The following is a 27,380-nucleotide window of genomic DNA, read 5'->3' on the forward strand; positions in this document are numbered from 1 at the left end:
GGAGAGCAAACAAGAAAAAAAAAAAAGTATCTCCATTGAGCACATGACTCTAAAGATGGGCTTTGTTCTTGTCCCCCTCAATTCATTCAACAGGTGTTTGCTTCTTCCCTGCCCCCACTACCTGTTCTGTACTTGTCTCTCACTGTCGCCCTTGCTGAGTCCCCTGTGCCTTTACTTGGTCCCAGCCTGTCTCTCACCCTCCATTCCCTCATAATTAAGTAAGATAGCTGCTCCCCTCTATGCATCCACAAGTGCTATATAACTCAGCTTGCTAATATCAGCAAATGTTGGCAAAGCAACCTAGTAGCTAAATTATTCATACCACTGGCAAGCAACCCTGAAATGTTCCCAGAAGTCTCTGATTTTCTCAAAGAAGGATGAGTTGGTCACATGAATTTCTAATGGACTGAGTGTTAGAGAGCATCACTTGCATATCTGGTGTCAAGTCCTGATAGATGTTCAACAGATGTTTAAGGAATGTCTGAATGAGGAAGAGAAGACATCTGGGCAGAGCAGTGTCTTGAAGTTCTGGGTTTAACGCTTAATCTCTCCAATATCTCTTCCTGAAATTTAAAAACCTAAAATGTTTCTGTTCCACATGCCTCGACCTCCCCTCTCTCCATGTCCACAATATAAGTAAAGGTTCACTTTCAGAAAACAAGACATTGGTCTCCACAGTGGGAGGACCCTTCAGGAAGTGGCCACCCGTCGAACAAGGGATGTAGTTTCCAAAAGTAGCAATAGCACAAATGTCTGAGGACCCTGTGGTCATACCATGAAAGGTAAACAAGGAGCGCCCTACAATTCTTCTTCATGGACATATCAGCCTTCCAATTCATATCTTCCTTCCTCCTTCCAGAGTCTGGCCCGCTCTCCAGCTTCCACCTCCATTGCAAGATAAAGGATTAATGAGGGAAATAATACGAATACAAATAATGACGCATATCCTCTGGATTCCGTGAGGTCACTGGTTGTTGGCTATCTCAAGGAGAAAAAGACTATCTGTCTAGTTGCTTCTGAAAATCACATCAATTTCAAAAACCATATGATGTGAAAACCCTGCCTCAAACTGAGAGGATATAAAAATACCTGCGAAGTATTAGGTGAACTGCATATTTTGCTTCCAAAATGTTATTCCCATTGAGACTGAGAAGCTCATGTGGAAGGTGCCCGGGACAGTTCTTGGGGTTGTCGGACTCCACGCCTGTTCTCTCCCCACTGAGATGTGCGGCCAGCTCTTTCCTACTCGGACAGAATCCTGACTCTTATTCTCACATGGCCCTCCTCCCAGACCCTCCTCCTCCATCTGGACGGAGTGTAGTTGGGGAGCTTTCCTTACCCATGGAGGACTAGTATTGTCTCCATTACCCTCAAGGTCAACCCATCCAGAATCTATTCGGTAGGTAGACAGGCGACTTACTGTGAAAACAAGAAAATGAATCTAAGATTAGGAAAAACTGCAGCTAACCACGGTGGGGGTGACCTCTGTGTTGGATGCTGTGAGAAGACCTTGATGTGTGTAGTCTCTCCTTTTGGGATCACAGCAGTGCCCTGGGAATACTATGTTTCCCATTCCCATTAAGAAATAGAAGTTCATAGATTTGAGTAGTGCTGAAGTTAGAAAGATGGTAAGAGGGTGGGAATACACCCAAAGGAATGGCCTGGGTGCCTCTGTCTACCCTCCCAACCAGGGGTCTCCACAGGGAAGTAGATTCGAGTTGGGGAAGGAAATACTTCCCAGCCACTCTCAGAAATTTGTCTTTTCTCCTCTTCCTGATGAGCCTCAAGGTGCCTCTAGCTCACACAGCAGAGAGGGTGGCTCTCTGTGCCACACAATTGACCGAGGTCAGGGGGGTCCCGCAGAGGCATCAGTGCGGCAGCTCTGCCCACGCTGAGAGCACCACAGACACAGGCACCCAGGACACGGCTGGCTGCATGATGCCCTGGCAATTTGAGGCAGGAGCCAACATCACTCCCTGGACATGGGCTGCATAATCAGGGGCTCCTGACACCAAGGGAGTGAGCTCAGTGATCCTTCCTCTGATGAACCTGTTCAGCATTTGCTGGGCTCCTACTCCCAGCCAATCACAGCTTGCCAATCACGCCTCGCCCAGCCTTCATGCTTAGCCCAGCCAATCACAGATTACCAATACCAGCTCCCAACCAGGCCTCGCCCAGCCTGTGCACCTGCTGGTGACAGTCTGCACCACCCACTTGGCAATCTACCGGAGACAGCAAGCCCAGCCGCCTTTCCTTCCGGACGAGCACAGGGTTACCACCTCCGGCTCCACAATGTGTCACACCTAAAAGTCCAGAAAAGGAAACTCTAATAACCTGGTGAGAACATCTATTTTAATACCAAAAGCTCTATTTTGGTTCCAAAAAAGGCAACGCCTAAAGATACCTCCAGCCCAGACCTGCTTTAAGACCCAGACCCTTCTGTCCTTTCCCTGCATGTCCAGAATGGGACTTGTCACCCAGCGCTACCTAGCCACTCTATTGACAGTTGGTCCTAGTCCATGCCCTTTGCTGACCCAAGGGCAGTGTCCCGCTATACATGGGCCAATGCCGTTTTATCCCCAGGGCAGACCCAGGGGCTCAAAGGAGACTGAATTAATGGGAGAAGGAATGAGTGAACGGATGAGGGAGGCCAGAAGGGAAGCGAGGGTGAAGGGGACAGGGAAGGGGAAGAAAAGGAAGCAGACAGGCTTCTGTCTCCCTGACTTTCAGGAGTTTCAGGCTGAAAAAGAAGAAAGGGGGAGAGAAAGGAGGGGTATCATTTACTCAGCAGAGGCAGAGCTGTTTCCTGGCTTACCGGTCAAGTAAAGCTTATAGGGGAGTTATTCATGTATTATTCCCCCATTTTTATAGAAGAAAAAAAAAAGAGGCTCCTCGAAGTTGAATGAAGTTTCTAATATAGTACGAGAAGGCAGATCTACTTCAAAATTAATCTGAAAATAACTAAAACCTCTCCCACCCAGTTGGCCAGGAATAAAATTCAGTGATGCTCCAATTCTGGAAACCAAGGTTTTATCTTTCAGACCCTGGGAACGCCATGCTTCTCTCTGCCTCGGATCGTGCCTCTGTTTTCCGAATGCCTGTGTCAGCTTAGCTCCTCCTTTTCCACCCCGGTTTCCATGGTCACTGGAGTCCTTCCATCTATCTACCTTTGTCTCTCCCAAGAGGCTCCAAGCTCCACCACCTCCTCTTCTGAGGAGTGTAGGCTGCTGTGTCAGAAAGAGCACTGGGTTTGGATGACCTGAGTTCAAATCCCAGCTGTGCAACTTAAGAGCTGAGACACAGGGCCAACAACGCTGCCTCCCTAAGTATCGGCTTGCAAACCTGCAAACAGGAACATTACCAGTAATTACTTCATGGCAGTGTTGTGAGGATTAAATGAGTCTATCCATAAAACGCTTAACAGAGCAGCTGGCACAGAGTGAAGGACTTAAAAATGTTAGCTGCAATTAGTCCACAGTGAGTCTGCTAGGTCCTGACAAATACCCACAGTGTGACACCCCTCCCCTCCATGGCTCTGTGAGGGTGAGGAGGGGAAGGTCTGCCTGTGCTCGAAAGCCTGTACCTCTTTGGCTTTCCACTATGGCAACATGCTCTTCCCACAGGGAAGGCCTTTGCCTTTCAAACTAACAATACTATCTTGAATATGTAGTATTAGAGGCCGGATGCACAAAGATTTGTGCAAGAATGGGTCTTCCTTCCCCTGGCTGTTGGCACTTCCCTTGGGTGGGAGCTGCCTTTTCACTCTGGCCTGGAGCCCCCTTTCTGTGTTTCCATGCTGCCCAGAGGCCCAGAGTGGCTGGAACACCTGCATCATTGGTCCTGCCCCACCCCCAGCCACTCTGCACCTGAATATGCAAATTAACCCACACTCTTTGTTGTTAATTTGCATAGCCACTCCTGATTGGCTGGTGGGTGTTGCAAAGGAATGGTCAATTTGCATGTTATACTTTTATTAGTGTAGATGGCTTTCTTCTAAAAGCTTCAAGTTATGGGTGCTTATTTATTATTTCTGCCTCCCCAACAGCTTCCCCAGATGGCTAAAATCAGATATAATTTTCAAGTCTTGGGGCACTAAGGAGTCATGGGTGAACAGGATCAGTGGCAGCCACACTGGAACTAGATGCAGACCCTGTCTCCCAGGCCAGTGGGAACCCTCTCCCCACATACCAGGAAGCCTGGACGGGAGGCAGGAGGCAGCAGAAAGAGCACAGACTCTGAAGCCAAACAGCTTGGAGCCCAGCCCTGCTGAACGATGGTTCTCTGAGCGTGAGTTTTTAACCTCTCCTGGGCCCGCTTTATGTTGCTTCTTAAATGTGCAAAGTTTCCAGCCCAGTGCCTGCAGCAGACGTACTTAAGAAATGTTAGTTACTGTCCCTTGGCTTCACAAATATTCATTTATCTGCCCGCCTCCTCACCATGTCCATGCGGATTCCAGATCAGCCATTTCACATGGAAATGCCCCAAACCGAACTCCTGGTCTTTTTCTGTAACCTGACTGTTTCTCCGTCCTTCATCTCCAAATGCAGTCGCACTAGACTGCAGGGGTCACCTGTGATTCCCATCAGTGTCTTGTCCTGGGTTCTATCACCAGAACCTCCAACAATGCAACCTGCAAAATGTATCGCTAATGGGATGGCCTCTTTCACTTCTGCTGACCCAGCCGGTCTAAGCCAACAACACGACTGTTCAGGATGATCAGAGTCTCCCAGATGGCTTCCTTGCTTCCTCTCCCTCTCAAAAGGGCAGCCAGGATGATACACTAAAAACACAGATCATGTGACCCTGCTCAAAGCCATACCATGGCTCCTCATATCACCCAAGGGGAAGGCAAAGTCCTCACAGGCCCTACAAAGGAGATGCCATGACCGGACCTGGTCAACCCCACCCATTCCTGGGCTCCCTCTGCCCTGTTCTGACCTCCATTCTATTCCCCAAACAACTTCTGAAACTTCAGCCTGCTGCTCCATGTGCCCGGCCCACCATTCCACTCTTCCTTCACACCTGGCATACTTGCTATCTTAAGGTTTTTGCTTAAATGTCACCTCTCTTGTAAGACCTTCCATTCCCACCCTCTTTGAATATTAAAACTATACACACATGCGCACACACGCATCTTTATTTCCTTTCTCGAATTTCCTTAAAAATATCCAAAAACCAACAAAACAAAAAACAAAAAACAAGTCACAAATCTTTATTGTTGAAAGTATTACATATGGCCCTCTTTCCCCCCGTTGACCTCTTCCAGCTGGCCCCCACCCCCTGACCCCAGGCCTTCACCCCTCTATGTCTGTATCTACAGGTTAAGCATATATACATACAAATTCACTGGCTGACCTCTTCCCACCCACCCATCCTCCCCTGCCTTCCTCTGAGGTTCAACAGTCTGTCCGATGCTTCTACGTCTCTGCATCTATTTTTGTTCATCAGTTTATTTTGTTCATTAGATTCCACATATTGAGACCACGTGGTACTTGTTTTTCTCCAGCTGGCTTATTTCCGGCTTGTTTTCTTCTTGCACCATCCCCAGTAGTCAGAAAACCAGTAAGCTCAGTTAATAGGATTGAACGGGTAACTCATAGTTCAATGGCATGCCTGAGTCTTTCTGCTAAGAATCAGTGGCTCTGAAAATGCCTCCATGGGTTGGAGCCGGCTCCCTAAGGATGCAGGCTGCTAATAAGGGAGGGAGGCGTTTGCCACTTGGGTGAAGTCGAGGTCAGGGAGCATGCGGACACCCCCAGGAGGACTCTCCACAGAATGACCCAGGTAAGGGGGATTTCACGGCCTCGGTAAGGAGTCAAGGGCATCCGTGACCTGCACATAGCAGCACTGCAGCCCAGACAGCAAGCTGTTCTGCAGTGGAGACAAATTAACATGGCCTAATTACATCCATGTCACTCAGCGTGTTTACAATGACGGATGACAAGGGCCGTCACCATCACGAGAGGGGAAGTCTCCGTCTTGGATCGGAAAGATGTGTTTGCGGGTCTGTCCTAAGGGAATCTTCCAGAACGTGACCTCGCATCTAATTGGTCCAGTTTAGAAGAACAAGAACAAAACAAACCAAAAAAAACCCCAAAACAACAACAACAACAAAAAAGCACAAAAACTTGTACAAAAGACTGCCATATGGAGAAAAAGAAGAGCTCACTTGTCTTCTTTTCACCTCCGTGTTTTCCCAGAAGTTGGGGTGAGCCTGGGAAAACCCCAGATGTTTTTATCCTCCTTGTTACAAAAATGTAACAAAGACTCTGAGCTCCTGTAGTCATGTGCCACGCTGGACAGTTTTAGGGAAGAACACCATCTGATACGTTCCTCTGTGGGCCGGGGCCTAGCAAATGCTGGAAATAAACCCAAAGAACCAACAAGCAAAAGGCGGCCCTGCCCCTGTCCTGATCTTGTCCCGCACAATCCACTCTGCCCGGGAACGGCCTTGAATCCAGTGTCCTTATTGCCATGGGTGGGAAAGTAAGTTTTGATCCCAACAAGGGGAAGGGTGGAGGGTCAGAGTGTCCCCCAGGTGACACGCTGAGGGCTTTTTGTCAATTAGCCCAGAGCTAAGGGACCCCAGGAAGAAAGCAAGCAGAGACCAGATTAGGTGAGGAACTGTGCTCTCTGTCCCATGAATGGAAACATAAACCAACCGGAATACCCGGTGATTTATGAAAATGCTGTCATTTAAAATCACTAAGCGGCATCTCACCTTCACAGGATAAGGAGTTATAGAAGCGGGAAGAGGAATGTTAAACCCAGAAGCCAGACTGCAATTAAAAAAAAAACCACACACACACACACACACACACACACACACAAAAGAAAAAAAAATAAATCTCTTCATCAAATTTCCCTCTCCTTGTATCTGTCTAATACAGCTGTCGGCAAACTCATTAGTCAACAGAGCGGCAAACCGCAGCTCTCAAGTTGCATGTGGCTCTTGAGCCGCAGTTTGCCGACCACTGGTCTAATACATAGAAGAATGTTTAAGATACCGCCATTTAAGGACGACATCTGGGAGAAGGAGGTTAACCTATCAGCCCGAGATGTGTGCTGACCTGACACTGCTCTCACTTACGCACACCTACTGGCTCATGATTTCCCACCGGACACCCTCACCTACACCCTGGCCGCGGCAGAGCTACAGCCATCGCTAATGAGAAACGAACCAGCTTGAAGGAACATCCTGGAAACGCACGTGCCCCTTTAAAATAACAAACCGCAACATAAATGAAAGCACAGGTCACGAGAACATTTCTAAACCCTCCCTAATCAATAAGCATCTCCATCACCTCCCGGCTTTCTCTGCAATCCAGGTCTCCTCTGACTAAAAGAGAAACCCCATACAGGTAAGCCAGCACTCCACCATCCGCATACAAACACACACAGCGGATACCGATCTCATACAAAGCACCTCCATGGGGTTCTTCCCTCTTCATTCACTAAAGAAATGCCAATTCCAGTTCGAGGCTTTGCAAAGGCCAAGAGACCCGCTCCTCAACCGAATCTGTGATTCCTTATCCATTTCACGAACATGACCTCATTAAGAGTGCACCTCGCATCGCTTCAAACAGCAATTACTATTCTCAGCATGCCGACACCTTCAAAGCCAGACGAGAGGAACGGGCCGCAGTTAATTACCTTTGAACTTGTGGAACACGGCCCACAGCTCCGCGATGTCCGTGGCGAAGGTGATGTCTGTGTCAAGGACGATGACCCTCTCCAGGTTGGCGGGGAGAGTCTTGGTCAGGACCAGCTTCATCAGGCCGTAAATCCCCGAGTAATGCTTGTTGGGGATCCAGGAAACCTCAGACTGTGCCGGGCGGCGAGGCGAGGGAGAGGAAAGAAAAATAAAGCACTGCATTAATTTGTTTTGCATAAACGTTATAAATAGTGCATGGTACATAAAAAGCACCCCATACAAATTTGTGGAATAAATGCAATACTCTTTTCTTCCAGATTTGTTCATGTGATGTGCAGTGTGGCATGTGAAATTTTTTGGGGAAGAAAATGCCTCTGAATCAAGGGAGAGGAAAAGCAATATTTATAAAATAACTATTAGGCAGAAACACTATGCTCAGGTTTTAAAAATAACAAATAACATTTCTGCTATTACAGAAATTGGATAGGCTCAGAGGAGAAAATAAGAATATGCACAAAAGGAAAAAGAAAATTACAAAAATTGAAATGTACATATGTATATACATTATGTACATAATGTAGCTAATGTTTTTCGAGGTAGATATATTTCTTTCAATCATTAAAGATTACTACTCAGTGGTATTATTACAGCTTACGCTTATCAATTTTTTGAAGCAGTAATTAAACCAATTAATGTTGCTGCCTTCTCCTGGTTTTCACACAAACACAGGAAGAGAAACAGGTCATCACTGATGCAACACTCCTCACTGGGTAACAACACACACACACACACACACACACACACACACACACACACACGCCTAATGAGCTCACAGAGGGCCATCCCTGAAACCCTCACCTGCTGTAACAACTTATGTCCTATAGGTGGGTAGAGTCGAATGTAAGACACCCAGCTTGGTACCATCTGGCACCCAGAGTCAAGGCTAAAAATAGCACATTCACACCAGTGTGAGGACAGCTCTCAAAGGACCAGGTCCTCTGGGGAGGTCACAGTGGGTGGGGCCCTCCCCACCTTGCTGCCGTGAGGGGTCTGCTTAGAAGCCAAAGCACTTCTCATTTCCATCCAGGTAACGCTTGTAATGCAACTCTTCAGTGATAAACGGGGCCACCTTCTCAGGAGCCCACAAAATACTCATCCCTTTTGTCCTTATAATTCCTCTGTATGGACACAGCTCTAAGAAATCTAGCCAAGTTTAACAGCGAGAAGCTGATAGCGCACTATACAACCCACAGCTGATGGAAGTGCTTGGGACACAAAGACCCTCCGTGAAGCAGGCCCTAACTTCTTCCTGATGCCCCTAATTTCAGGTGTTCAGGTGGCCACGCCCCTTTACCTGCTTCCCAGGGGAGGTGGAGGAGGGGTCTCTGGAAAATAGTCCAGCAGGAAACCTTCTGTTCTGGAGTCAGGCACACCTGGACTCAGATGCTGGCCTTGTCACTTAATTGCAAGGTCAACTGGGACATGTTTGCTTGGCCTTTCTGAGCGTCTGCCACTTATAAAAATGCTTGCACTGTACCAGACATGATGGGGCGGAAGCAGCATAGTCAACGTGGATCATGGGGCAGGGGTGGGTGGGGGTAATGCAACAATAAAGAACAGAAGCGTATGCAGAACTGGGATGAGGAAGGAGGGCAAGAACTGGGCAGCACCAGGGAGGAAGAGTGGGGGCCATTACTACCCAGGCCTGCAGAGCAGTGGCAGCAGCTGCTAGAATCAGAGAGAATGAATGCCAGGTGAATAAGCCACTCGGCAGGTGCCGTGGCCTTCCGCAGAGGGGCATGGGCTGCTTTTGACAATCCCCCAGGATGGGGCAGGGAAAGAGACCCCAGCCTCTTTCCTCCTTCCCACTGGTCTACTGAAGAAGCCCACTGAGCTCAGAGATTAGACTCTCCGAGGGCACAAAGCCAGGTGGAGGAGGGAGAAGAAGGACCTGAGGGACTCACCAAACACAACTAACGCGGTCATTGAATCAACCGAATCATGGCAAGATCAAAGCATAACGCCTCATACAGAATAGATGCAAAATGCATGTGTGTAGGATGAGTGGATGGGTGGATGGAAGGATGGGTGGGTGGATGGACGGACGGATAGACCAACAGACAAACAGAGGGTTGGACAGCACAAGAAGGTGAGTGATCTGTCTGCAATTCCGCAGCAAGCAAGATGCAGAGCTGTAGTGGGAATCTGTCAGTAGGCTTGCCGTCTGTTCCCAAACCATGTATTCCTTCCTCTGGAGTGAGCTTCATGACTCGCTGCCCGAGGCGTGGGGACTCTGCAGGCACTTCCTTGCAGCGGACTTCAGAAAACTCCTCCTCCTGGGATCCCAGCCTCCAGAACTCAGCTCAGCACTCAGCTCGGCTTCTCTCTCCCCTGGGAATCTGCCGGAGCTGGAGCTTGGCAATCTTCAGGCCATGCTACAGAGAAGAGCCATTTCGCCAGACCTCTCATTAGCTTATTCATCCGTGTGGTTACTCTCAGTGCAGGAGAGCTGGGTGCAGACTGAACCCCAGCACAGTGATTATGCCACCTAATTAGGTTGTCTTGATGCTGGATTTACTTTATTTTATTTTATTTTATTTTATTTTATTTATTTTATTTTTGTAAATATATTTTATTTATTTTTTACAGAGAGGAAGGGAGAGGGATAGAGAGTTAGAAACATCTTTGAGAGAGAAACATTGATCAGTTGCCTCCTGCACCCTCCGATATGCCAGCAACCAAGGTACGTGCCCTTGACTGGAATTGAACCTGGGACCTTTCAGTCTGCAGGCTGATGCTCTATCCACTGAGCCAAACCGGTTTCAGCTGGATTTAATTTAACCTACATAAGGTGCTGAGATGCATCGCAGAACAGTGGGACTATGGGAATGTAAGTAAGTCTCAACAGGAGCCCAAGCCTGAATGTCACCCCAAGCCCCTTAATTTACCATATAATCCATTAAGTCAGAGGGTACAATTAGAGGAAACAGAAGCATCAATGAGTTTGATTTGGGAAAGAAAACTAAGGAATGTATGGGAAGAAAAAATGTGTGGTAAGAAACAGATCTATTTATTATAAACGGCTCATTCTCAGAAGTAGCATATAAATAACATCCCTTCCATTCCCCCACCTTCATCCAAATTCCACATTTCTTTTAAATATCAACTTATAAGGTACACCCCTCCCAACCCCCGGTTGGTACCACCCTCTGGCCACCATCTACCCCTCCCCCCCCCCCCCCCCCAGACCTGGGTGCAGCTGTCCGCCTGCCTCCTGCACAGCAGGCTGCCACGCCTGGTCTAATTGCCCATGTCTCTCTCTGGCTCTGGGCTGGAACTCCTTGAGGCAGGGATGATGTCATTTTTACTGTGGAAACAAGTCATTACTCAAAAAAAAAAATGTCTGATGAATGTGCATGGCTGCCGAGCTAGCCAGGCCTGGGTTTAAATGCTACCTCGGACCTTTGCCGCCACCAGGAGCAGAAGCAGCGGTCACTGCTCAAGTCCAGGGTCCGGGTGGTACAATGGCAGAGGCACGGCTGGGTGAGCCCCACCACCTGGGCTTTAGTACCAGTTCCACTGCAAATAAGCTGCATGGCCCCAGGCAAGTCACTGTGCCCCTGGGAACCTTAGTTTTCCCATCTGCAAAACGGGAGCTTAGAACACTCACTTCACCGAATTGTTAGGAGGACTGCAAAGCTGGACCGGCACCCCGTGGGCTCTGTACAGCCCATTTTCCTTCTCCCAGTGAACTTCTGTCCACATGACCAAAGGCTCAGACGATTCTGGATTTTGAGTTTGGTAAAGGCAATAGATTAGGGTACCTTTGGCAGTACAGGGGAGGCTGGGAACAGAGGTGGTTTTGGTGGGAGAAGTCAGTCGCCCATCACCTGTTCTGGTATCGATATTAATAAAAGGGCAATATGCTAATTGGACTGGATAGACCTCAGTGGCTGCAAGGGCTGAGGGCTGGCAATGCAGGAGAGGTGGCTGCGGGGTCGGTGCAGCTCCACAGTCCCTTCCGCAGAGGCAGCAGGAGAGAGGGCTGTGCAGTCCTGGTCCCAGTGCTGCCCCTTCCACAGAGGCATTGGTGTGGGCACATCCTGGTGCCACGCCTCTGCAGAGGCTGGACAGTGTGCGACCTGCTGTGCCTCAACCTCCCATAGCCCCTCCCCAGCCGGCCTGGCCTCAGATCTCCCCCCCCCCACCCCTCCACCCACCAGTGGGCAGGGAGCATGGCCAGCACTAAGAACGGAGGGCCTAAAGCCTGCAGCCTTGGTGGCCAGCAATGGCGGCAGCAGCAGGGTGAAGGAGCAGTGCCTCCCCAATTCACTTGGCGGTCTCCCACAGAGGAAGGCCAGACTGTGGCTAAGGCCCACTATCATCAGTAGGACATCCCGTGAGGGCTCCCGGACTGTGAGAGGGGGCAGGCTGGGCTGAGGGGACCAATCCCCCAGTGCATGAATTTTCGTGCACCGGGCCTCTAGTATCTACACAAAGACGAACAAGATCACAAGTTGAAATCTCCCAGGAAACTGGAAACGTCCTCTGGTAAGATCTCCAAATGGGAGAGCACCCCCAGGTGATTTAGGAGGAGGACATGTGGGCGGGACTGGTCACCCAGGCAACCTATGGGGCAGTCTCTTGCTACAACCCACAGCGGTATTGATCTCACTCCCACCCTGCAGTGAACTTCAATCCAACCAGGGACACTAAGTCTGGGTCTGTGGACAGAAGAGCATGCCCTTAGGGAAGGTGAGAAAGCCTGGAGGGCAGCATGCAGACAGACCCAGGATCCTACAGAGATGCCAGCCCTGGCAGGGCAAGATCCTAGTTATGTTTTTTTATCATTATACACACACCAAAGGGTCCATGTAATTAAAATGCTATAAAACTGAAAGTTAGGCTTATTTTAATGGACATATTCTTACCCTTGCAATGGCTGTTAATAATCCTAAGCAGCATGTTCTAAGAATTAATTAGCAGAAGTGCAACTGTGCTCAAGAATACCGCCTAACACACTTATATAAAGGAGAGTATGCACGCCAGGGTTGAGGGGTTTCTGTTTCAAGTGGGGGTTGGGGGAAATTTGCCTTGCCAGGGCTGAGGGTTTCTTGGGGGGTGAACCCCGAGGGGAGGTTCTATAAAGTTCTGCGAGAGATGCCAGGGTTCATCTGATGCTGGGGGGTCCATAGGACGGTTACTCAGGAGATCCAACCAGAGTAGCGACATGAGCACGGCTCAAGGTTGGACAGAGGACCATAGGTGACTGCTTGGAACCGAGGGCAGCAAGGAAACTGATGTCCCGATGGTGAAGCAGGTTTCTGATGGTTCGTAGACAGGGGAACGACTCGGGGAAAGGCTGGTTTTATTGGGTAATGGTGTCCATTTTACTGGAAGATGTTATTTTCCTGAGGCACTGGGATGCCTGGTCGTGGTAACAATAGACAATACCATCTTATGTTGACAGAGTGCTAACTGGGTATTATGATAGGAGCTTTCTGGGGAATATCTTAAGACCCCTCCCAACTAGACTAAGGGTCTGGTGTTACCATCCCAGGACCCGAAGTTTGGGAGATGAGTGCCAAGTCCTTCAACTCCCCCCAACTTCCCAGCCTTAGACATTCTCCCCAGAAATGGTGTTTCTCTCTTCTTCTCCCATCCACTGCTCCGGGTTACCTACAGTTGTAACCGAGCTCCCGCCTCCACCCCACCAAATATTCCTTCGTCAAGAACCTATACTGAATGGGAGGTAGGTACAAAGGCCTTGGAGTTGGCCATTCTTGGCTTCTTTGTCTCTCTGGGACTTGGTTTTCTCATCAATAAAACAGGGATAATAGCAGCAGGTGCTGCTCCCTTCCCAGGGAATTCTTTTATCTGGAGCCTGGAAGCTCTCCTCTGTCATCCTGGAAGTTATTTATTGCTCAAAATAGAGTTCTGAGCCATATCAACATTTTCCTGCAGATTACAAATCACCTTGACACATCTTTAAAAATTAAAAAAAAGAACTCATCCTAGCTGCAGAATGTTTGAAACGTCATTGGCCTTTCATGTTGTTTCTGAGTGGTCGTCTTGACAACCGACCTGTGTGTTCAGAACAGCACTGTTGAGAAATGCAGGCTGAGGGGCTGGGGTGGGAGGACTCCGGGGTGCCACAGAGAGGGGATCATGGGAAGAGCAGAGCCTGGGATGTCCGACTGGCCAGATTCCAAACCCTGACTTCACCATCTCTGCCCGGTCAAGCTTATCTCCTAAGCCTCAATCTCCTCACCCATAAAAGAAAATAGAACAATATGTATTCCATAAGGTTTGGAAAAGCACTAAATGAGGCAGGAGAACCAAGGCACATGGCACAGTGCTTTACAGATGATAAGGACTCAATATTAGCTTTTAAATTGGCTAAGAGCATGCACTCTGGAGTCTGCCTGCGTTTGAATCCTGGGTCCACTGCTCACTAGGCTGGCTCGCTTTGGGCAAGTGATCAAACCTCTATGGATCTTAGTCATTTTCATCTGTACAATGGGCACACACAGAGCACAAAGTCCACAGGACTGTGAGAATTTCGGGGCAATACACGGGTGGGCAAACATAGGTTAAGTTACCAGCAGTCATTACATGAAAGATAAATTGTAAGTAAGGATATACAACGATAACAATAATAAGAAAATGACAAATAATATAAATAAATGATACCATAATAAATAACAATACAAGAATTAACTCTGTTTCTGTGTACTCACAACTGTAAACCTACATTTGCCAACCCCTGTATGTTTGTATTGTTATTTTTAACGTTATCACTAACTAGAGGCCTGGTGCATGAAATTCATGCACGGGTAGGGTCCCTAGGCCTTGCTGACAATCAGGACAGATCTTGGCCAGCAGGGTGACTGGGGGCACGGGGGCAGCTGGCATCAGCCTTGGCTGGCCTGGGGCCTGAGGGCTGGAGGCAGCTTCTGCACTGAGCGTCTGGCCCCTGGTGGTTATTGCACATCATAGCGACTGGTCATTCCACCAGTAGTTCCGCTGTTCAGTCTGTTTGTATATTAAGCTTTTATTATATAGGAGGGTCTTCCAAGCAACAGAAAACCTAAGGCTCATATCTACTAGCTAAAATCATCTGTGTTTGCACTTACCCTCGCCAGCAAAGCAAAGCTCTGGCGTAGCTCAGCTGGGATTGTTTAAGCATTTATAGAACACCTGACAGGGGCCAGGTGCTGAGGTGGGGACCAACGTCCATGAAGAATGAAACACGCGGAGGCTCTAGGAGTCCATGGTCTCGCAATATTCATTATTCACAGCTGCATAGCAAGGGACTTCAAAACACAGCAGCTTCAAACAGTGAAAATGACTTCTGATCACACAGCTTTGGTGCTGGGAATTTGGGAGCCTCTTGGCTGGGGGTTGTGGCTTGGTATTTCCCATGAGGCTGCAGTCAAGACATAGTGGGGCCTGCAGACCCCGGAATATGTGGGCTCTGCGGCTAAGACGACTCCTCTGCCTGCCTGGCAGTGAGGCCAGCTGCTAGGAAGTCTAGTTTCTTGCCACACAGACCACCCCACAGGGCCACTTCAATGTCTCCACAACACGGCGGCTCACTTCTCCCAGAGTGAGCGATGGAGAAAGAGCAAGACAGGAGCGGGGGTGTCCTTTCTGACTTGGCCTCAGGAGGTGCACAGTGTTATTTCATCAGCTGAGAGAGGTCAGCCCTAGGCGACATGGGAAGGAACTAGCCCACAGCGAGAGCATGAGGGGCTGAGGAACACCGGGCCATCTTAGAAACCAGTGACCGCATCTGCAATTACATGATCTGATCTGGACTGTGATCAGTTCCAAGTATGTGCAGAGCCACAGTTAGGAGGAGGACAACTGGCGGGGAATGTGAGGAAGGCAGGGGGAGTGACCACTTAGAGATGTCCACAGGACATTTGGTACCAAAAACTGAGTTTCTGGCATGTTAGGGGGAAAGGAGAGGTATTTGTAACACCATTTAAAACACAGGTATATACATAAGGAAGTGTGTGTGTGTGTGTGTGTGTGTGTGTGTGTGTGTGTAAAATAACTACAGTCTGAGAGAGACTATGGACAGGTGGGAAAGGGAGAGTCAGATGCTGGAGCCTCTATGCCATTCTAAAGAGTGGTGGACAATATCCTGGAGAGACCGTGGGAAGAAACAAAGAGGTTTTCATTAGCAAAGAGCCGTGATCTCATTGCTGGAATGGGTCCTAGTGACCCGTGAAGGAAAAGGATTAGCAGAAGGCAGCTGAGAGGCATCAGGATCTTGGAGGATGTGGGCAGAAATGCAGATTGCAGGGTCGTATACCCAGAGGTTCTGACTCCCCTGGTCTGGGCAGGGCCCAGAAATCTGTGCTGTTAATCAGCATGCCACGTGATCCCAAGGTAGATGCCCCTAGCTACACACTAAGACACACCAAGGAAGGAGACATGGGAAGTACTATATGTCTCCAGGTCTTGGTGATTGAACCATTTACTCTGGATCACCAACCAGCTTCCTGTTCAGAAATAAGATAGAAGACAGTCCTAAACTGAAGTGCCCCCCCCCCCCCCCCCCGAACTTGACCTGGTGAGGTGCATGGGGAGAAAAGACCTTTCTGAGGGATGAGTAAAAGGTGTCCATGGAAGACTAGGAGTTCTGCAGATAACCCTATGCCCCATGGTGGGTGGGTGACTGGAGCCATGAAGGTGTTCCTAGCTGTTTCTCTTTATATATATATATATATATATATATATATATATATATATATATATACACATACATACATACACTAGAGGCTCAGTGCACAAAAATCATGCATTCAGGTGGGATGGAGGTGGTGGTGCCTCAGCCAGGCCTGTGCCTTTTCACAGTCTAGGAGCCCTCAGGGCATGTTCAACTGATGACTTAGGACTGATGGCGGGGAACAGGCCTAAACCAGCAGTCGGACATTCTTGATGTGCTGCCTCGGAGGTGGGAATGTCTCCTGTCACCGCTGTAGTGCTCGCCAGCCATGACCCTGGCTTCTGACTGAGCTGTGCTCCGGCATTGAGCATCTGCCCCCTGGTGGTCAGTGTGTGTCATAGTGACCAGTTGATCCACGGTTCGGTCAATTTGCATATTAGCCTTTTATTATATAGGATATATTAATTTCAGTGAGAAAGGGAGGGAGGAGAGAGAGATAGAAACATCAACAATGAGAGAGAACCATTGATCAGTTGTCTCCTGTATGCCCCACACAGGGGATCAAGCCCGAAACCTGGGCCCGTGCCCTGACCAGAAATTGAACATGACTTCCTGGTTCATCGTTTAACACTCAACCACTGAGCCATGCCGGCCAGGCAATCCCTCTTTTTAAACTCGGGCATCTCATTTCAGTACAAACTGCTCCAGGCCAGCAACTGTGAACTTCTACAGAACCAATATCAACAGGAGAGCTGAGTTACATACAGGGTGGGGCAAAAGTGAATTATCGCAAACCACAGAGCTTCTTCTTACACCCTTGTGTTCTTCTCCAAATAATAGACTGTACATCTACTTTTGCCCCACCCAGTATTTCACATCTTCCCACAATGCAAACTTGGAAGGAAACCCCATAAGAAGCCCCACACCGGTCTTTCCAGGTGACAGTGAATGAGCAGCAGAGAGCATTTATTTAGAACATGCAAGCCATGTCTGAAATAAGTCTGCTGGTTTCCACCTGAAACCTAGTGAGAAGCCATCTTCCTCGCACAAAATTCATTCTGGAATGGTGACAAAGGCAGTGAATCAAGAGGAATGTGAAAGGGGATCTAGATACACGTCCCTCCTCAGATCCGTGGCAAAGGAACCCCTTTCCTTCTCTCTCTCTCTCTCTCTCTCTCTCTCTCTCTCTCTCTCTCTCTCTCTCTCTCTCTCTCGCCTGGCAAGGAGCAGCCCAGTTTAGCTTGGTGCCGCTTGGGGGGACTGGTGACTGGAGCATTTACAAATTGCCGGAACATCCCTCAGGGATTTCTGTTATGAAACGAAGCGTCTCGAAGCACTGGGAGTCCTGATTTGTGAACTGGGCTGTTACAGTGGTTTAATTTCCTGAAATGTAGCTGCCTTCGCAACTAATAGATTTTTCAACGCGCTGAGGAGAAAATTGCATTAGCCTGAACTTAATATTTTTAGAAGCTGCAATTCTTCATATTACAGAGCACAGTGTGTATTTATGTGTGTACACTTAGCACGGTGTTTGACACACAGAAGGCAATCGTGCTTTTCTTTTTTTAATCCTCACCTGAGGATATGCTTTCCATTGATTCTAGAGATAGAGGGAGGGAGAGGGAAAGAGAAACATCAGTTGGTTGCCTCACACACACACGGTGACTAGGGATCGAACCCACAACCTGGGCAGGTGGCTCTGACCAGGAATCAATCCTGTGACCCTTCAGTGCACGGGATGATGTTCTGACCACTGAGAAACACTGGCCAGGGCCCAATCAATCATTTTGGAAAAGTAAAATAATATATGTATATAGACAATGTTCACTGAGAACCATTCCTGATATACTGATGAACCTGCTTCATTCATCATTCATTCCTCCAAACACCAGGTGACTGCTTCGAAGGCATTCTAGCACAGTTTGGGGAGACAAAAGGACCATTTCCAAAAGCATTATTAGCAATCAGGATGGTGGCTTATCTTGGTGGCGATGGAGGTGGCGGGCGATGAGATGAAAATGACATCCAGGGGGCATTGGTGACATTGTTCTCATTCTACGTTAGCTGGGATGGTATTTATCAATGTGTGTCCTAGGACATATTTATCTGCAGTCTTCATATGTGTGTGCAGGAAGACATCACGGGTGACCGAGGAGCAGAACACAGGATGTGGAGTTGGGGGACCCAGCTTTACCAGCTAAAAGTCTCACTCTCTCTCTCTCTCTTTCTCTCTCCTCTGTCTAAATGACAAAAAATGGAGATGCTAATTTTGTTAGTTAAATGAAAAGAAGTACACTCCTATTCACCTGTCACTATACATGTACTCCTCAGCATGCATTCATTCATGGGGCAAAAACTGCTTCCTGAAGGGCAAAAATAAATCCCAGATATTACTATGATTTGTTATGAAAATCTCATGCGGGATGCAATTAGAGAGCACATTAGAAAAAGATCTATCTAAAAAGGCTCCTGGGGGAAAGGTGATAGGACATTTTTCAAAAGGTTGAGAAACTTCGCTCTGCAGGTCTGTGGGACACCCACTAGCTACAAAACAGGCAAGTTAATAAAAAACCCAGCCCCACTATGAGCACCTGCAGAATCTAGCTGTTCCTCCCGAATTTAATCAGAAGGCAGTTCACCCAGGAAACATCACGGCTATCCGTTCTCGGGTTCATCTGGAGATTTGGGGAGCACAATGCCCAGACCCTCCTCTCATCCCCATTCCTCCTTTTCCACTCTCCCCACCTTCTTTGCAGGGAACCCTCTGAAGGGCAGCCACAGAGGCCTTAATTAGAGCCCTCCATTTCCTCTCCCTCCCCCACCCCCTGCTCTCCTCTGGTTACAAACCAAAAGGACCCTCTTCGCAGGTCACCCCTGGAAGATGGTGCCTTGGACTCAGCTCTTGTAATACATCCAAACCAACATTAGCCGGAGGTCTTAATTGCGATTTCAAATATGTGAACCTTGCCCTGGTTCAGATGACTTAGACTGTGGATTTACGGACATTCACACCCCCACACCCCCCAACAGGCCCTTACTATTTATATGAAAGGTTGCCAAGGAGACCAGGTGTGAGGAGCGCTGTCTGCCTTGTCTAGATTTAGAATTTGTCGTGCATGGAGATGCAGACGGGCAAGGAATGTCACTTCTGGAAAGAGCTGTAGAAGATGGTGAGTGGTACAAGATAATCCCATTAAGCCTCACTTCCATTGGGGGATTTGGTTACTGATCAAAGGAATTCCTAATGCTCTAAATCCCCCTTAAAAAAAAAATCACCTAATGCTGAAAGTGACTCATTTATCTAAATACTCACTCTGTGTGCCAAGCTCTGTTTTAGCAAATGTAGAATGCTCCTATTTTCTTAGGCGACAGTAGTTAAAAGGGAAAGGGTATTATTATATTTATGAAAATACCAATTTTGCATCTGTTGAGTGCTCACTAGGTAACAGACACTATCAGCCATTTACAAAAATTATCATAGCAGTCAGACAATGACCCCATAAAGTACACATCAAGGAAATCACACCATCTTAAAGGATTACAGAGGCTGGGGCTGAAAATTGGATTTGGCACATTCCAGAAATCTTCATCATTTTGCAAATGGACTTAAGATAAGATATTCAAATGATCACAAGGCAGTGAGAGCTACACATAAAGCCTTCCTAGAACTCTTGGGATGCAGCAACCAATGGCACCTGAGACTAGGAGGTTAAGTCTGAAAAGGAGAAGGTGGCTATTCCGTGGAGCTAGAGAGAGTCAATACGACCAGTGAAGAGGCACCAAGATAAAAAGCAGAGAGGAAAGCTTAAAAAATACATCTATAATAGATCCCAAAGGACTGTTAGAATGGATTCCTCATTTCTGTTCCTTACCATCTTAGAATGTCAGAGAAGCCCTAGCTGGTTTGGCTCAGTGGATAGAGCATCGTCCAGCAGACTAAAGGGCCCCAGGTTCAATTCCTTCCGGTCAAGGGCACATGCCCAGGTTGCAGGCTCAGTCCCCGCAGTAGGGGGCTTGCAGGAGGCAACCAATCAAGGATTCTCACTCATCATTGATGTTTCTATCTCTCCCTCTCCTTTCCTCTCTGAAATAAAAAAAAAATGTATTTTTTAAAAAAAGATGACAGAGAAAAGCTTAGCCTGCGATGCTCAGCCTTTGTATGAACAATGCCTTCGAGGGGCCAGGGCAAAGGCCACTGGTGCCTGGATGTCCTCCCCAGGACACTAAGGAAGTGCACCTGGAGCCACGGTCCCGCACAGGCTGCACATGTCAATCACCTGGGCCACCCGCAAGCCCCGCCCGGAATGTCTCATTTGGGCCTGGCATTGATACTGGCTTAGGTTGGATAACGGTCAGAAGCTACAGCCACGGTGGAAAACAGTATGGAGAGTTCTCCGAAAATTAAGACTAGAGCAAATATAGGATCCAACAATCCCTCTGGGCATTTATTGGAAGTAGAAGAAAACACTAATTAAAAAAGATACCTGCACCCCTGTGTTTGTTGCAATAGCCCAGATTTGGAAACAACCAAAGTGTCCACTGACTGGTGAATGGACAGAGAAGGCGTGATGTGCACATGCCCACACACAATGGAATGCTGCACACACATTAAAAAAAAAAAAAAAAAAAGTAAAATCCTGCCATTTGCAACAATACAGATGGAGCTTGAGCATATTAGGTAAGTAAATTAAATCCGACAGAAAAAGATAAATACCGTATGATTTCACTCATAAGTGGAATATAAAAATAAACATAACAATGAAAGCAAAACAAATGAGCAGACAAAACAAAAGAAAAACAAACTTGCAGAGGCAGACAACAGACTGGTGGTTATCAGAGGGGAAGGGGCGAGGAGGGGTTGAAAAGGATAAAGGGCCCCAAGGTATGGCTGTGAAAACTAGACTTTGATAGTGAGCATGCTGTAATCATAGAGATGTTGATTATGTTATAAATCAGTATTATCTCAATGAGAAATACATTTAACAAATAAAGAGAAAAGGTCACATGTGAAGCTAATGTGCAATCAAGAGTGGGCCTAGCATCATTTTCCGTGTTGTGTTGTGTTACTAAAGCTTATGAAATATTTTCTGCAGGATCAAATCTGAAATACACAACATTTGGGGAAATGAACCAACCAATCCATCGTAACTTACAACTGGGAAAAATCAAGACACAAATCAGTGGCACAGCTCTGCAACTTTAGTTCTTTTTTGTTGTTTGTACAGACATTGTCAAGTTCATATCTATTCTATATATATAAAAGTCTAAGCGATTGAACGACTGAATGACCAGTCGACTGGTTGCTATGACATGCACTGACCACCAGGGGACAGATGCTCAACACAAGAGCTGCCCCCTGGTGGTCAGTGCACTCCCACAGTCAACCAACCTCCACAGTTCTTCCTTCCAGCCGGCCCCAATCAGCCCTGATAAGGCCTGCTGGCCAACCTTCCACAGCCCCTGACTGGCTAACCTCTTGCGACCCCTCCCCCAGCCAGGCAACCTCCCATGGCCCCAATGGCCTCCCATCACAGGCCGGGCTGAGGGACCCACCTGTGCATAAATTGGTGCATCAGGACTCTAGTATAAACACACTGTATGTCAATTTTTAGAATCTTCCCTGGTGTGGGGATATATAAGCATCCTTGACCTGGAAGCAACAAAAAATAATGCGATGAGCACTGGACTCAGTGTTTGAAAAAATCACAAGTTGGAGTCTAGTCAGTGGCCCTCTCAGACTCCACATGTGAAAACTGGAGACAAAGACCCTTGTTCTGAGGACTGAGAGGAGTGATGGATGTGGAAGCACCTGAGAACCCTGATGAAGCCGTGCTCATACGCTGCTAGCTCCGAACCCAGCAATCAGGACTGTTTCCTTACATGCCAAGGGGAAGAAAGGCCTGAACACAGTGTGTGAGAGCGACACACAGGCACCTTAGCGCACAATGCACAGGCAGCCAGCCCACCCGGGGAGGGATGTACGTTAAGTAATAGCCCCACGTTAATGACAACGGGATGGGAAAGGGGAGTTTCAGCATCGCTATTAGGCCTGTGAATAAGATGCTGATCGTCGCTTCCCATTTTCTCTACAAGCCTATTACTTAGCCTGGAGTGAAATTCAAAACCCGCTGGGGGTTCTTGAATTCCGCCTGGGTAAGTGGTTAAAGCCAATGAAAATATCCTAGTTAGAGGAGTTTTTTGGCTGAGGGAGTTGAGTAAACAAATGGATTTTTTTCCCCCAAGATTTTTTTGGTTTGTTTTTTTTAATATATCTTTATTGATTTCAGAGAGGAAGGAAGAGGGAACAGAGGAAGAAACATCAAATAAGAGGGAATTATTGATTGGCTGCCTCCTGCATGCCCCCTACTGGGGATCGAGCCTGTAACCCGGGCATGTGCCCTGACTGGGAATCAAACTGTGACTTCCTGGTTCATAGGTTAGGGCTCAACTACTGAGCCATGCCAGCCAGGCAACAAGTGGATATCTAACAGGTCGGTATGTGAAGCACTCATCCTTTAAAAAGGTAACAGGAGTGAAAATACCAACCATCCCGTGTATACAGCATATTCAAGTTTACAATAGTCTCAGGTCTATGATCTCATTGGATTCGTCAACTAACTCTGTGAATGAAGGAAATAAGGAACTCACATCTCCAATTTACATCTGGAGAAGTAAGGCTTTTGAAACATCATTGTCCAGAGCAACTCACTTCTTCTAACCTTCAGGAAAATCACTCACGGGGTGCATGTAACGCTCTAACTGGATCATGGGAAGCAGATGGAATTAATGGACTGTGAAGAACTGTGTATTGTGCCTCCGCCAGAAAACTCGCATTGGGACACCTAGGCCCACCTCTTCCCCAAATCAATTAGGTGACATGGTGCAAAGGGAGGAGGACTTGACAGGTTTCCAGGTTTCCCATTGGAAGTTATCTGTGCGTTGAAATAATTCTGATTTGCTTTCCATGTTTCAATTAGAGAACAAAGAGAATCTGGCTCCTCAGTTCCTCAGAGGAGGCTGGCGGGTTGTGAATGGCAACCACCGTGGGGCCCACAGGGAATACGGCCAGTGTGGCAGCATCTGGACGGGCTCACCTTCTGCGTGGCTGGGAAGAAAAGTCCTAAGTCCATATGGCTGGTGTCTGTGTCAGTGGCCTGAATTCCCCATCCCATCCCTCACCCTCATCACAGCCAGGGCTTGAACAGGGGAGCTGCCCCTAATTTTGGTAGGTCCTGATGCACGTACTCATCCAGGGGTGATTCTGGCCCCTGAAGGGGACATGGGAATACATAGCCTTTGGTCCTCACAAGCTGAGGGGAAGGTACTGCTGGCATCCAGTGGGCAGAGTCCAGGGATGCAGCCACAGGTCCTCAGTCAGGACAGTCCCACAACAAAGGATTAGTCTAGAAATGTGGTTGGCAAACTGTGGCTCTCAAGCCACATGTGGCTCTTTGGCCCCTTGAGTGCAGCTCTGTCACAAAATACCATGGCCTGGGTGAGTCTATTTTGAAGAAGTGGCATTAGAAAAAGTTTAAGTTTAAAAAAAAAATTTGGCTCTCAAAAGGAATTTTATTTATTTATTTATTTAAAAAATATATTTTATTTATTTTTACAGAGAGGAAGGGAGAGAGATAGAGAGCTAGAAACGCCGATGAGAGAGAAACATCGACCAGCTGCCTCTTGCACACCCCCTACTGGGGATGTGCCCACGACCAATGTACATGCCCCTGACCGGAATCGAACCTGGGACCTTTCAGTCCACAGACCGATGCTCTACCGCTGAGCCAAACCAGTTTTGGCTCAAAAGAAATTTTAATCATTGTCCTGTTGATATTTGGCTCTGTTGACTAATAAGTTTGCTGACCACTGGCCCAGAACATCAGCAGTGGAGGCACCTTGTCTGAAAGTACCAGTGACAACTCAGAAAAGGTGTGTGTGGATGGACACGCAGAACTTTCACTTGCTCCTGGTACTGGAGGAAAATTTGCCTCAGTGTGGACCTACTGGAAAATTCTGCATTAGCCCGAGTTAGGGAAGCTCCTTGGAGAAGGGAGGAGGCGGGGTTACAATCCTCTGCATCCTGACTTAAAGAAAAAGAGACAACTCTACACCCCCACAAACAAGAGAGAGAATTACATGGGGCTTATAAATGAAATAGCATACAGTTTAAACAAGCGAAGTTGTCTAGTGGCTGGTTGTCCAGGGATCTCTCTATAGTGCCGGTTGGCCAACCTTGAAGGCCTTCCCTCCTGGCCAACCTTTTGCGACCCCTCCCCCCAGCCGGGCAACCTCCCGTGGCCCGATGGCCCCCCATCACCAGCCAGGCTGAGGGACCCTGCCTGTGCATGAATTCGTGCACTGGGCCTCTACTATATACATACTAGCAGTAATGAGCTAGCCAGACCCATGGCTGCCCCTCTCCCCAAAGGAGGAATCACCTTCCTAGCAGACTGAGCTCCCTCTACCCAGCAGGCGAGTCTCCTCTATGGTCAACCTCACACTGTTGTGGCTTAGCATTCATTCTCCAAACATGTCCACCTAAGCTTCCTGGTGTCTCTACCCCAAATGTGAACATCACCAGGTAAAGAGCCCTCTCATGCGTCCCACACAAGGAGAGATGCATCAGTCCTTTCTGCTGGGTCCCATACCAGGAAATGCCTACCTGTATCCCAACCCTGGCTGACCTCTTTGCTGGATGCCTGGAGAATGGCACACCTGGGCACCTGCTGATCCCGCACGCCATCATCATTTAAGGGAAAACCATCTCCCTAAGTATGAGCACTTCTCCATTCTGGACAGCTTCCCGCCACCTCTGTTTTACTCCCTGCCCACCATCTCTCAGTGGATGTCTAGATGACAGATAAAACTCACCAAAGCCTGCTCCTTCCTCAGTTTCTCCCAATTCTGATGATAGCACAACACACCCACCAGCTTGGACCAGCATTCTGTAGGACTTGATTCCTCTCTCCCTGGCCTGCCACGTCCATCAGGTGCAAACCCTGCCCCATTGGCTGCTCAGGTCACTCTGCCTACCCAGGCAGCCAGTCCCTGGGCAAGAAGAAGGCAGTCTACAGGAAACCTTTCATTCCACACACTGTACTTCTCTTTGGGAAATGGACATCATGTTAAAGGTAAGTTGAGAGGAGGTGAACCAATTCCATTCTTTCTTGATTTTCTACTCACCTACGAAGACACCCTGCCTCCAGGTCCACACGGCACCAGTCTCTGGCCCTGAGGACCCTGTGAGCAGGGTCTTGGGCAGATCTAGTTCATTTCCACATTGCCCCAGAGGGCAAAGCGTTAGCTCTGGTTGCAAATTATCCAAGAAATAAGAGAAGCAGGATCGCAGAGAGGAGCTGAAGAATGCCTACGCCATGCAGCTCTCTCTTCCACCCTGGAACCCATGGAGTACCAGGGACAGTGACTTTACAATGGATTCTGCACACTCTACAACAAGAGTCCCGTTTTCCAAACATCAGGCCTGCGAGGTCCACACTGCTGATCCAGGAAGCAGCCTTCCCCCCGCCTTGTCCACGCCGTGGGCAATTCGCTCTGGCACACCCGGGCCTCCCTGTAGGAGCCTCATTTGGGGGAGATCCCGTTTTTCTTTTACCTTGGAAACCCCTTTTCAAGAGAAGATGCATAGAGCAGACATTCAATTTGCTTGTTTTTAACCCAAATGCGAACATACTGACTACACAGATACCGAAGACCAGAAGGTAAAAAATAATCCCATTTGTTCTTTCCCTGGGGCTCCCGGAGTGGTTCTGGGTGATAGTGTTAAGTGTTTCGGTTTATTAGTTCCTTCTATTATCAAGAGGTGTAGCCTATATAAGTGAAAAATGAAAGAAAGGGCCAGGCGGATAGAAGAAATGCATTTCTTTTCTTTTCCGACAGAAAAAGTGCAATGATAAGGGCATTACGCTTCCCAGCACAGCTCAGCTCAGCTCAGCAGAGAGTGAGCCGGCCCAGGAGCTGTGGTTGGGAAGATGCCTTCTCTTCTTCAAGCAACAGCCGCCTGCCATTCATTCTCAGACAGGATGGAAGGCCCCGTGCCCTCTCTCTGCACCCCTCCTCACACCTTCTGCTCCTCACAAGGATGCACCTGCCCCGGGGGGCGGGCCCCTGACCCCCTTCACATCTGGAAATCACAAGGACGCCCAAGCTTCAGCACCATTTCCAGGGGAAGCCACTGTGGACAGTCCAGCCGGTACCTGGCTGAGGCCATACTGGTCCAGTTCATTCGTTTTCCTTGGAGGAGACACATCTTTCCCACAACTGACTTCTCCCGGGATCGCACGCATGCCGCAAACCCTTACCTACTGATTGATGTCCACCTCGGCACAGACCTGAGCTGCTGCCTCTTCATTAGGGGAGAATTCCACTATCTGGTCATGAGAGTAAGGTTTGTCAAGCCAGCCAGTTTCCCTGGACGACCGAGAAAATGGAAAGTACCGGCGGCCCCGCCACCTGGATCCCGGAGGGGACGGGAACATCCCCATGTCCGGATGGACGAAGCAACTTGATCCAAGCCCAGCCCCAAGCTAGTAAACTCAGACGTCCTATTCCAAAGAGAAGGCCAGGGAGGGCCACACAGACAAGTATCCTGAGCACCCTGCTTCCTCCATATGCCGTCTCTTCTCACCACAGACCTGCAGAGGGAGGAGAGGTTCTGCTCTCTACCCGGAGCCGCTCTTCCACTTCCCTGCTGAGCAGACTGCACACACAGAGACACAGACACACAGAGCCCCCGCAGACAAGACCTGAAACACGTACTTCTGGCCAGTGCCAATGGGAGAAGGGAGAAGGGAGAAGGGAGAGAGAGAGGGAGAAAGATGGCTTTGACTTGCCTCTCCTCTGTCTTGGGAGGAGATGACCGGACTTGCTATGACCATGAGGAACACCAGGGAATTCCCAAGGATGGGAACTGCCAACCTTCGGGCTGCTTGCTATGTGAGAAAATGAAGAGCTGGTTGAAGCCACTTTTATTGGTTCTTTGTTTTACCTGCAGCAAAGCAAACGTTTTACAGCTTCTCCCTGCGAACT

The 27,380-nt window shown here is 48.3% G+C and overlaps 1 protein-coding gene across 5 annotated transcripts in view; it reads right to left on the reverse strand.

Moving 5' to 3' along the window:
- LARGE1 (LARGE xylosyl- and glucuronyltransferase 1) overlaps nucleotides 1-27,380 on the reverse strand; it is a 384,477-nt gene that overhangs the window by 143,116 nt on the left and 213,981 nt on the right. For all 5 annotated transcript variants that reach the window (XM_084880160.1, XM_084880162.1, XM_084880159.1 and 2 more), the window contains one exon: nucleotides 7,654-7,825. In XM_084880160.1, coding sequence (XP_084736286.1) covers nucleotides 7,654-7,825 — 172 coding nt within the window. The remainder of the gene's footprint in view (nucleotides 1-7,653; nucleotides 7,826-27,380) is intronic.

This window comes from Pipistrellus hanaki (assembly GCF_964339955.1).
Source record: "Pipistrellus hanaki genome assembly, chromosome: 3".
Lineage (NCBI taxonomy): Eukaryota > Metazoa > Chordata > Mammalia > Chiroptera > Vespertilionidae > Pipistrellus > Pipistrellus hanaki.